Below are 12,399 nucleotides of genomic sequence, written 5' to 3' on the forward strand. Positions count from 1 at the left end.
AAAGGAAGGACACGATCTAGTCGAGCCTTTAAAAGTTCTCCAAATTCCTGTTATGTTGCCCTCTGTGTTTCCAAGGCAAAAAATTAAAAAAAAAAAAAAAAAACGTTCTCCAAAGACTGTTCAGTGGAAGAAAAGTCTGTAGGGGCTGATGAGTACTTTGAGCAGAGGGAAGTTGTGGCTTTTTCACGGTAGCCTCTGGTAAAGGGAAGCACTGACGATGGAGTCACGGAGGAGAGGTTAGCCAGTCAGCTGAGGCTCCCTGGTCCCGGTAGCAGGCAGCGGCCCTGGCATGTCCTGAGTCCCTGGAGCACCGCCCTGGTCACTCTCCTCCGTGGCCTTCGTGTTCCCGCAGATTCCCAGGGCTGCAGAAGCACTTTTAGTAAATGGAAGTAGTTGTTATCACTTGTTATCACTCCCAGGCGCTAATTCTCTGTATTTGAGTAAGGTCTCAGGGCTCTTTACCTGTCATCCTACCAGTTTTTTGGTTTGGGGACCTTGGGAACCCCATGCCTGGGTTATTGAGTGCAGGCCTGTTCTATGGAGGAAGTATGGAACATTACTCCTGGAACCCGTGTCAGTCCATGGAAGTGCTTTGAGGTGAAGCGGAGCTGGTTTAGGAAAGTGCAGGTCTCCTTTTTTTTCTGGTGGGAATAAGCAGCAGGGAAGAGCAGGATTTCAGCTTCAAATGACTGCCTGTGTATTCTGGAGGCAATGGAAGGTTCAGATCAGAGGAGGGAGATTTGCTTCCCGTTGTTTCTAGGGGGTTACATCTTACTGGGCTGTGGGGAGATACGTGGGAAAGTAGGTGGTGGCTCTTCAGGAGTGAGACGGTTCATGGTTTTATTTGTTCGTGTTATACCAGGGCAGTGTGACCTTTGAGGATGTGGCCATGTACTTCTCCTGGGAGGAATGGTGTCTTCTCGATGAGGCTCAGATACAGCTGTACCTGGACGTCATGCTGGAGAACTTTGCGCTTGTGTGCATGCTGGGTAAGGCCTGCACACCCTCCTCTATCCTCTGAGCCAGGCTCTGTCTTTCTCCTTTCCCCCAAGGACAGCTCTTTACTCCTCACATCACTGCTTTTCTTAAAGTGCTGAGTTGTGTGCTGTGGTGAGTATGTCTATGAGAGTGCATCCCTACTCCTTAGTGCCGGAACACCTGTAGCCCCAAATTACAGCTGAGGATTCAGGGTCAGTAGTCTTTTTGTTTTCTATTTAATTTTTTTGAATTATTGTTGATTTACAATTTTGTTTTAATTCCTGTTGTACATTAGGTTCTGCTGGTTATCCATTTTAAATACAGCAGTACATGTCAGTCACAAACTAACTATCCATGCCCTTCTCTTTTCCCCTCTGGCAACAGCAACTTCATTGTCTAAATCCTTGAGTCTGGTTCTGTTTCCTAAATAAGTGTGTATGTATCAGTTTTTTAAAATTTCATTTAAGCGATATTATATTTATCTTTCTCAATGACCTGGTTTAAAGAAGCCCTTCCCCAACACACACACACATTTGTCACTTTCTGGGATGTTTTCCTGTTCCTAAAAGCACCTTTGAGGTGACCTGGTTTGTTTGCTTACATGTTTGTGATCCTCCTTCCCCACTTAGAGTGCTAGTATCGGAGAGTGCTTTTATACTTGCTTCACAGCTGTGTTCACAGCCTGGAAAAGAGTACCTACTGTATAGTAGTGAAAGGTTGTTGTTGAATCATGACGCCGGTATTCTTGGCCCCCGGAGGAGAAGAATTCAATCCAGGGCCAGAGACGAGGCTTGATTGCTCAGAGCTTTTGTGTAATCAAGTTTTATTAAAGTATAAAGGAGAGACTTCCTTGGTGGTCCACTGGCTAAGACTCTGTGCTCCCAATGCCGGGGGCCTGGGTTCAATCCCTGCTCAGGGAACTAGACCCCACATGCCACACCTGAGTTCAAAGGCTGCAACAAAGACCCAACACAGACAAATATATATTTAAAAATAAATAAATAAATAAAGTATAAAGGAGATAGAGAAAGCGTCTGACATAGGCATCAAAAGGGGGCAGAAGGAGTGCCCCCTGCTAGTCTTCAGCTGAATGTTATATAGTCACTAGCAGTCTGTTAATGAAAGAAAGAAATGTCTTAAAATTCAGAATGGCACCAGGCCCCTCACCCATAAGATGCATTTTGGGATAATCTTGGCACCAAATAGTTCATCTTGGGCCATAAAATGATTAACTTGAATCTTGAAGAAGGGCAGATCACCATACAAGTAGTTTCATTTACATAGATTAGAGGAACAATATCTGAGTATAACATACTTGTTTGTCAAGTAGGTTCTGAGCCAAAAGGCAGAACCGACTGCAATACAGAGTTTGGGGTAAATGTATACTACATTAGCATCAGTTCAGTTCAGTTGAGTCGCTCAGTCGTGTCCGACTCTTTGTGACCCCATAAATCGCAGCACGCCTGGCCTCCCTGTCCATCACCAACTCCCGAGTTCACCCAGACCCATGTCCATCGAGTCAGTGATGCCATCCAGCCATCTCATCCTCTGTCATCCCCTTCTCCTCCTGCCCCCAATCCCTCCCAGCATCAGAGTCTTTTCCAAGGAGTCAACTCTCCCCATGAGGTGGCCAAAGTACTGGAGCTTCAGCTTTAGCATCATTCCTTCCAAAGAAATCCCAGGGCTGCTCTCCTTCAGAATGGACTAGTTGGATCTCCTTGCAGTCCAAGGGACGCTCAAGAGTCTTCTCCAACACCACACTTCAAAAGCATCAATTCTTCAGCACTCAGCCTTCACAGTCCAACTCACATCCATACATGACCACAGGAAAAACCATAGCCTTGACTAGATTGAACTTAGTCGGCAAAGTAATGTCTCTGCTTTTGAATATGCTATCTAGGTTGGTCATAACTTTCCTTCCAAGGAGTAAGCGTCTTTTAATTTCATGGCTGCAGTCACTGTATGCAGTGATTTTGGAGCCCCCAAAAACAAAGTCTGACACTGTTTCCACTGTTTCCCCATCTATTTCCCATGAAGTGATGGGACCGGATGCCATGATCTTCATTTTCTGAATGTTGAGCTCTGAGCCAACTTTTTCACTCTCCTCTTTCACTTTCATCAAGAGGCTTTTGAGTTCCTCTTCACTTTCTGCCATAAGGGTGGTGTCATCTGCATATCTGAGGTTATTGATATTTCTCCTGCCAATCTTGATTCCAGCTTGTTTCTTCCAGTCCAGCGTTTCTCATGATGTACTCTGCATAGAAGTTAAATAAGCAGGGTGACAATATACAGCCTTGACACGCTCGTTTTCCTATTTGGAACCAGTCTGTTGTTCCATGTCTAGTTCTAACTGTTGCTTTCTGACCTGCATACAGATTTCTCAAGAGCAGGTCAGGTGGTCTGGTATTCCCATCTCTTTCAGAATTTTCCACAGTTTATTGTGATCCACACAGTCAAAGGCTTTGGCATAGTCAATAAAGCAGAAATAGATGTTTTTCTGGAACTCTCTTGCTTTTTCCATGATCCAGCAGATGTTGGCAGTTTGATCTCTGGTTGCTCTGCCTTTTCTAAAACCAGCTTGAACATCAGGAAGTTCACAGTTCACATATTGTTGAAGCCTGGCTTGGAGAATTTTGAGCATTACTTTACTAGCATGTGAGGTGAGTACAATTGTGCAGTAGTTTGAGCATTCTTTGGCATTGCCTTTCTTTGGGATGGGAATGAAAACTGAACTTTTCCAGTCCTGTGGCCACTGCTGAGTTTTCCAAATTTGCTGGCATATTGAGTGCAGCACTTTCACAGCATCATCTTTCAGGATTTGAAAGAGCTCAACTGGAATGCCATCACCTCCACTAGCTGTGTTCATAGTGATGCTTTCTAAGGCCCACTTGACTTCACATTCCAGGACGTCTGGCTCTAGGTAAGTGATCACACCATCGTGATTATCTGGGTCGTGAAGATCTTTTTTGTACAGTTCTTCTGTGTATTCTTGCCACCTCTTCTTAATATCTTCTGCTTCTGTTAGATCCAGACCATATCTGTCCTTTATCGAGCCCATCTTTGCATGAAATGTTCCCTTGGTATCTCTAATTTTCTTGAAGAGATCTCTAGTCTTTCCCATTCTGTTGTTTCCATCTATTTCTTTGCACTGATTGCTGAAGAAGGCTTTCTTATCTCTTCTTGCCTCTTCTCTGGAACTCTGCATTCAGATGCTTATATCTTTCCTTTTCTCCTTTGCTTTTTGCTTCTCTTCTTTTCAAAGCTATTTGTAAGTCCTCCCCAGACAGCCATTTTGCTTTTTTGCATTTCTTTTCCATGCGGATGGTCTTGATCCCTGTCTCCTGTACAGTGTCACCAACCTCATTCCATAGTTCATCGGGCACTCTGTCTATCAGATCTAGGCCCTTAAATCTATTTCTCACTTCCATTGTATAATCATAAAGGATTTGATTTAGGTCATACCTGAATGGTCTAGCGGTTTCCCTACTTTCTTCAATTTGAATCTGAATTTGGCAACAAGGAGTTCATGATCTGAGCCACAGTCATCTCCCGATATTGTTTTTGCTGACTGTATAGAGCTTCTCCATCTTTGGCTGCAAAGAATATAATCAATCTGATTTCGGTGTTGACCATCTGGTCATGTCCATGTGTAGTCTTCTCTTGTGTTTTTGGAAGAGAGTGTTTGCTATGACGAGTGCGTTTTCTTGGCAAAACTCTATTAGTCTTTGCCCTGCTTCATTCCGCATTCCAAGGCCAAATTTGCCTGTTACTCCAGGTGTTTCTTGACTTCCTACTTTTGCATTCCAGTCCCTTAGAATGAAAAGGACATCATTTTGGGGTGTTAGTTCTACAAGGTCTTGTAGGTTTTCATAGAACCGTTCAACTTCAGCTTCTTCAGTGTTACTGGTTGGGGCATAGACTTACATTACTGTGATATTGAATGGTTTGCCTTGGAAATGAACAGAGATCATTCTGTTGTTTTTGAGATTGCATCCAAGTACTGCATTTCAGACTCTTTTGTTGACCGTGATGGCTACTCCATTTCTTTTGAGGGATTCCTGCCCGCAGTAGTAGATATAATGGTCATCTGAGTTAAATTCACCCATCCCAGTTCATTTTAGTTCGCTGATTCCCAGAATGTCGATGTTCACTCTCGCCATCTCTTGTTTGACCACTTCCAATTTGCCTTGATTCATGGACCTGACATTCCAGGTTCCTATGCAATATTGCTCTTTACAGCATCGGACTTTGTTTCTATCACCAGTGACATCCACAGCTGGGTATTGTTTTTGCTTTGGCTCCATCCCTTCATTCTTTCTGGAGTTATTTCTCCACTGATCTCCAGTAGCATATTGGGCACCTACTGACCTGGGGAGTTCCTCTTTTGGTATCCTGTCATTTGCCTTTTCATACTGTTCATGGGGTTCTCAAGGCAAGAATACTGAAGTGGCTTGCCATTCCCTTCTCTAGTGGACCACGCTCTGTCAGACCTCTCCACCATGACCCGCCCATCTTGGGTTGCCCCACGGGCATGGCTTGGTTTCATTGAGTTAGATAAGGCTGTGGTCCTAGTGTGATTAGATTGACCAGTTTTCTTTGAGTATGGTTTCAGTGTGTCTGCCCTCTGATGCCCTCTTGCAACACTTAACCATCTTACTTGGGTTTCTCTTACCTTGGGCGTGGGGTATCTCTTCTCGGCTGCTCCAGCAAAGCGCAGCCGCTCCTCCTTACCTTGGATGAAGGATATCTCACCGCCACCCTTCCTGACCTTCAACGTGGGATAGCTCCTCTAGGCCCTCCTGCGCCCGCGCAGCCAGCTCCTTGGACGTGGGTTGATTTTCCTGGCCGCTGCCCGTGGCCTCGGGTGCGGGGTTGCTCCTCTCGGCCGCCGCCCCTGGCCTCGGACACGGGGTGGCTCCTCTCGGCCGTGCTGAGTGCGTTGACCGTCGCAGCTGCTGGCTTAAGATAAACATTTCCATAAAAAAAAGGCAATGGTTAAGTTCAGGTGAAACCAGGTGTCACTATGGCAACACAATTTTAAGAGAAACCTCTTTTTAAATTTGTATAGCGAAGGAAAAAATCTTGCTAGTTTGTTTCCTCCTGCTGCTTAAGTGAGATAATAGTGTCTGATACCTGCAAGCTCGCTCCTCCTTTTGGAGCCCTCTGGCCTTCCTGCCTATTACCCTCTCAGTAGGGGCTCAATGTGATGATGTGTGAAGTCGCTCAGGCGTGTCCGACTCTTCGGGACCCCATGGACTGTAGCCCACCAGGCTCCTCCCTCCATGGGATTCTCCAGGCAAGAGTACTGGAGCGGGTTGCCATTTCCTTCTCCAGGGGATCTTCCCGACCCAGGGATTGAACCCAGGTCTCCTGCATTCCAGGCAGACGCTTTAACCTCTGAGCCACCAGGGAACTGGCACATTAACTGGTTGAGTCGCTTTTCCAGTAAACAGATGGAAATATGATGTTTCTTCCCACGGAATACTTTCAGTTTTGGTTGATTTGAGTCTATTCTAGTTTTCCCATGTTTTTGTTTGTAACGGGTTGTAGCCGATTAACAGTGCTGTGATAGTTTCGGGGAACAGGGAGAGGACTGGGCCGTCCATGTACAGGCATCTGTTCCCCCCAACTCCCCTCCCATCCGGTCTGCCGCATAACATTGAGCAGAGGCCCATGTGCTGTATAGTAGGCCCTTGTTGGATATTCATGTTAAATTCAGGAGCGTGCATGTGTCCACCCCAAACTGCCTAACTATCCCTTCTTCTAGGCCTTCCTCCTGGCAGCCGTTCTCTAAGCCTGACTCTTTTTCTGTTTTGCAAATTCATTTGTATCATTTCTTTTTAGATTCTGTATATGAGGGATGTCATAACTGTTTCTCCTTCTCTTTCTGACTTGACTTCTCTCAGTATTAATGATCTCTGGGTCCATCCATGTTGCAAATGGCATTATTTCATTTTGTTTTACTGGCTGAGTACTATTCCATGGTATATAAGCACATCTTCTTCATCTATTCGTCTGTCGACAGACATTTGGGTTGCTTCCATTTCTTGGCTATTGTATACATTAGTGCAAGGAATATTGGGGTGCATGTATCCTTTCAAACTATGTTTTTCTCTGTATACATGCCCAGGAATGGGATTGGTGGATCATAAGGTAACTTATTTTTCTTGTTTTAAGGAACCTCCGTAGTGTTTTCCATAGTGACTGTACCAATTTACATTCTCACCAACAGTGCAAGAGGTTTCCTTTTTCTCCACACTGTCTCCCAAATTTGTTATTTGTAGACTTTTTACAAGTTCGTTAATTGATTTACTTATTTTAATTTCGGCCACACTGGGTCTCCGTTGCTTTGCTGGATCTTTTCTCTCGCTGCAGAGAGAGGGCTCTTCTCTCTAATTGCGGCGTCTTCTCTTGCGGTGTCTTCTCTCGTGGCGCATGGGCTGTAGCCCTGCAGGCTTCAGTAGCTGTGGCTTGTGGGCTCTAGAGCACAGAGCTAGTGCTTGTGGTGCACAGGCCTAGTTGCTCTGCGGCCAGTGGGATTTTCCTGGATCATGGATTGAACCAGTATTCCTTGCATTGTAAGGTGGATTCTTAACCACTGGACTATAAGGAAAAACCATATTTGTGGACATTTTACTGATGGCCATTCTGTCCAGTGTGACGTGGTACCTCATTGTATAATAGTTTTGTTTTGCATTTCTTTGATGATTAGTGATGATGAGTACCTTTTCATGTGCCTATTGGCCAGCTGTATTTTTTTTTTTTTTTTTTTGAGAAATGTCTAAAAAACCCAACCCAGAAGAAAGGTCTTCTGGGTTGGGTTTTTTTGTTATCAGTTGTACTCCTCTTTATATATTTTGGAAATTAAGCCCTTGTCAGTCACATTATTTGCAGTAGTTTGTCTTTTTGCTTTGTTTATGGTTTCCTTTGCTGTGCAAAAGCTTTTGTTTGATTTTGTTGTTGATCACTCAGTCAGTCTTGTCCAATTCTTTGCGACCCCATGAACTGCATGCCTGGCTTCCCTGTCCTTCACCATCTCCTGGAGTGTGCTTAGGTCCAGTGACTTAATGGTACCATCCAACCGTCTCATCCTCTGTTGCTCTCTTCTCCTCCTGCCCTCATTCTTTCCCAGGATCAGGGTCTTTTCCAGTGAGTTGGCTCTTCGCATCAGGTGGCGAAAGCATTGGAGCTTCAGCTTCAGCATCAGTCCTTTCAATGAATATTCAGGGTTGATTTCTTTTAGAATTGACTAGTTTGATCCTTTTGCTGTTTAAGGGACTCTCAAGAGTCTTCTCCAGTGCCAGAGTTTGAAAGCATCAAGTCTTAAGTGCTCAGCCTTCCTTATGGTCCAAGTCTCACATCCGTACATGACTGTGGGAACATCTACGTGACTATGTTTGAGTAGGTCCCATTTCTTTGTTTTTGCTTTTATTTCTCTTGCCTTGAGAAACTGTCAAGGTCAGTGGTCTTCCATCAACCTGATTTATTTCTCCTTGTTTGCCCTCTTTTTGGCCAAGTGACTTTCCAGGTGAATGGTACCCAAGTTTTACTCCATTCCTAGACCTGACATTTTTTTGTGTGTGTGCCTGACTCTGCAACAGTGTTGTCACTGACATGGTTACTACTGAAACAGACCGTGAGATGTTTCTGCAGAATCTTTTTTCAAGGTTCCAATTTCTTTCTATCCATGCAAGCATCTGTTATTTTCTGTTCTTTGGTTTTGGTCTCCCCAAGGGACTTCCTGGTGGTTCAGATGGTAAAGCATCTGCCCACAATGCGGGAGACCCGGGTTTGATCCCTGGGTCGGGAAGATCCCCTGGAGAAGGAAATGGCAGCCCACTCCAGTACTCTTGCCTGGAAAATCCCATGGACGGAGGAGCCTGGTGGGCTGCAGTCCACGGGGTCACAGAGAGTCGGACACGCCTGCGCGACTTCGCTTCACAAGGGGCATGCAGGATGTTATTCCCTGAGAAGTGATGACCAGGGATTGGACGGCTGCCACCTGTATTGGCAGCGTGCAGTCTTTTTTAAAAAATATTGGGGACTTGAAGGTATGAGTGCACGGTTTTTCTCTTCTGTGTTTTGTTCACAGTATTTATTCATTTGGCTGCCCTGGGTCTCAGCTGTGGCACTTCAGGTGGTCGATCTTCAGTCTTTGTTGCAGCATGTGGCATCTTTAGTTACAGCATGTGAACTCGTAGTTGTGGCATGTGGGGTCTAGTTCCCTGACCTGGGATAGAACCCGGGGCCTCTGCATTGGGAGCCTGGAGTTTCAGCAGCTGGACCACCAGGGAAGTCCTTGTTATTTTCTTTCCTTTTAATCATTGCTGTCCTAATGGATGTGAAGTGGTATATTTTCCCGTTTTGGTTACATCCCTCATGGTGTGCTTATCGGTCATTTGTATATCTTGAAAAAATATCTACCCAAGTCCTTTTTAAATATGTTCATCTGGTTGGCTTTTTAGTTGTTGTTGAATTACGAATTTATCCATCGATTCTGAATATCAGTCCTTTACAATTTATGTATTTGGTTGCGCTCTGTCTTTGTTGCTGTGCACAGGCTTCTCTTTAGGGTGGCTTCTCTTTTGCCACGTGAAAGAGGCTCTCTCAGGCTCCAGTGCACAGGCCTCAGGAGTTGCAGCACCAGGGCGCAGGAGTTGCCGTGGGGGGGCTCTTGGATGTGTGGGCTTAAGTAGTTGTGGCGCACAGGCTTATTTACTTACATGTGGAATCTTCCCAGACCAAGGAGTGAACCTGTGTCCCCTGCATTGGCAGGTGGATTCTTATCCACTGTACTATCAGAGAAGTCGGATATTAATCCATTTTTGCATTTGTCTTTTGGAAATGCTTTCTCCCAACCTATGGTTTCCTTTTTACTGTGTTTATAGTGTCCTTTGATGTACAAAACTTTATTTTTTTCTCTTTTCCCCACAGCTTTCTTGAGGTATTATTGACACATGATACTGCATAACTTAAAGGTATGCAACCGAAATTGTTCCTTTTTATGAGGCCCAGTTTGTCTTGTATGTTTTTCCTACGAATTTGTAATTTTATCTCTTAAGTTTAGATCTTTGGTATGTTTTGAGTGAATTTTTGTATATGGTGTTAGATAAGGTTCTATTTTCATTATTGTACATGTGGGTATCCAGTTTTCCTAGCACCGTGTGTTGAGAAGACTGTCTTTTTGAATGGTAATGGTCCTCTTGTTAGTAAGTACTGGATGATGTATTTGAGGGTTGATGTTTAGACTCGTTAGTCTCTGTTTTATTCCATTAGAATATATATCTGTTTTTATATCAGTAGCACACTGTTTTGCTTTCTCTAGGTTTGTAAGAATTTCAGAATCATGTGTTGTGGGTCCTTAAACTTTGTTCTTTTTAAATAAAATGTTTATTTGTTTCACTGTGTATTTATTTTGGCTGCATTGGGTCTTAGTTGCATCATGTGGGATTTTTGTCTCATGTGGAATCTTGTTGCAGCATATGGGCTCTTTACTTGTGGATCACAGGTTCAGTAGTTGTGGCTTTTGGGCTTAGTTGTTCCAGGGCAGGTGAAATCTTAGTCCCTCAGATAGGAATCTAATCCAAGTCCCCTGCATTGCAAGGAGGATTCTTAACCATTGAACCCCTAGTGTGAACATCTGGAAGTTCATGGTTCACATACTGTTGAAGCCTGGCTTAGATAATTTTGAGCATTACTTACTAGTGTGTGAGATGAGTGCATTTGTGCGGTAGTTTGATGAAAACTGACCTTTTCCAGTCATGTGGCCACTGCTGAGTTTTCTAAATTGTTGGCATATTGAATGCAGCACTTTCACAGCATCATCTTTTAGGATTTGATATAGGTCAGCTAGAATTCTGTCAGCTCCACTAGCTTTGTTCAAAGTGATGCTTCCTAAGGCCCACTTGACTTCACACTCCAGGATGTCTGGCTCTAGGTGAGTGATCACACCATCATGGTTATCTGGGTCATGAAAATCTTTTTTGTACAGTCCTGTGTTTTCTTACCACCTCTTTTTAATATCTTCTGCTTCTTTTAGATTCATACCATTTCTGTCCTTTATTGTGCCCATCTTTGCATGAAATATTCCCTTGGTATCTCTAATTTTCTTGAAGAGATCTCTAGTTTTTCCCATTCTATTGTTTTCCTTTATTTCTTTGCACTGATCACTGAGGAAGGCTTTCTTGTCTCTCTGTGCTATTCTTTTGAACGCTGTATTCAAATGGTTTTGTCTTTCATTTTCTCCTTTGCCTTTAGCATCTCTTCTTTTTTCAGCTATTTGTAAGGCCTCCTCAGACAACCATTTTGCTTTTGTGCATTTCTTTTTCTTGGGGATGGTCTTGATCACTGCCTCCTGTACAACGTCACAAACCTCTGTCCATAGTTCTTCAGGCGCTCTGTCCATCAGATCCAATCCTGTGAATCTATTTGTCATTTCTACTATATAATCATAAGAGATTTGATTTAGGTCATACCTGAATGGTCTAGTGGTTCGTTTCCAAGGCAAACCATTCAATATCACGGTAATCCAAGTCTGTGCCCCAAGCAGTACTGCTGAAGAAGCTGAAGCTGAACAGTTCCATGAAGACCTACAAGATCTTCTAGAACTAACACCCAAAAAAGGTGTCCTTTTCATTATAGGGGACTGGAATACAAAAGTAGGAAGTCAAGAGATACCTGGAGTAACAGGCAAATTTGTCTTTGGAATACAAAATGAAGCAGGGCAAAGGCTAACAGAGTTTTGCCAAGAGAATGCACTAGTCATAGCAAACACCCTGTTCCAACAACACAAGAGACGACTCTACACATGGACATCACCAGATGGTCAACACCGAAATCAGATTGATTATATTCTCTGCAGCCAAAGATGGAGAAGCTCTAGTTCAGTTCAGTTCAGTTGCTCAGTCATGTCCAACTCTTTGCAACCCCATGAATTTCAGCACGCCAGGCCTCCCTGTCCATCACCAACTCCCGGAATCCACTCAGACTCACGTCCATCAAGTCGGTGATGCCATCCAACCATCTCATCCTCTGTCATCCCCTTCTCCTCCTGCCCTCAATCCCTCCCAGCATCAGAGTCTTTTCCAATGAGTCAACTCTTCACATGAGGTGGCCAAAGTACTGGAGTTTCAGCTTTAGCATCATTCCTTCCAAAGAAATCCCAGGGCTGATCTCCTTCAGAATGGACTGGTTGGATCTCCTTGCAGTCCAAGGGACTCTCAAGAGTCTTCTCCAACACCACAGTCCAAAAGCATCAATTCTTTGGTGCTCAGCTTTCTTCACAGTCCAACTCTCACATCCATATGACCACAGGAAAAACCATAGCCTTGACTAGACGGAGAAGCTCCATACGTCATCAAAAACAAGACTGGGAGCTGACTGTGGCTCAGGTAATGAACTCCTTATTGCCAAATTCAGACT

The 12,399-nt window shown here is 44.1% G+C and overlaps 1 protein-coding gene across 1 annotated transcript in view; it reads left to right on the forward strand.

Annotated features, from left to right (window-relative positions):
• The window catches only part of LOC120871795 (zinc finger protein 211-like), a 33,329-nt gene that overhangs the window by 777 nt on the left and 20,153 nt on the right, over positions 1 to 12,399 (forward strand). Inside the window, exon 2 of the mRNA XM_040251748.1 lies at positions 863 to 989. Coding sequence (XP_040107682.1) covers positions 863 to 989 — 127 coding nt within the window. The remainder of the gene's footprint in view (positions 1 to 862; positions 990 to 12,399) is intronic.

Source organism: Oryx dammah, unplaced genomic scaffold (genome assembly GCF_014754425.2).
Source record: "Oryx dammah isolate SB20612 unplaced genomic scaffold, SCBI_Odam_1.1 HiC_scaffold_13, whole genome shotgun sequence".
In the NCBI taxonomy this organism is placed as follows: Eukaryota; Metazoa; Chordata; class Mammalia; order Artiodactyla; family Bovidae; genus Oryx; species Oryx dammah.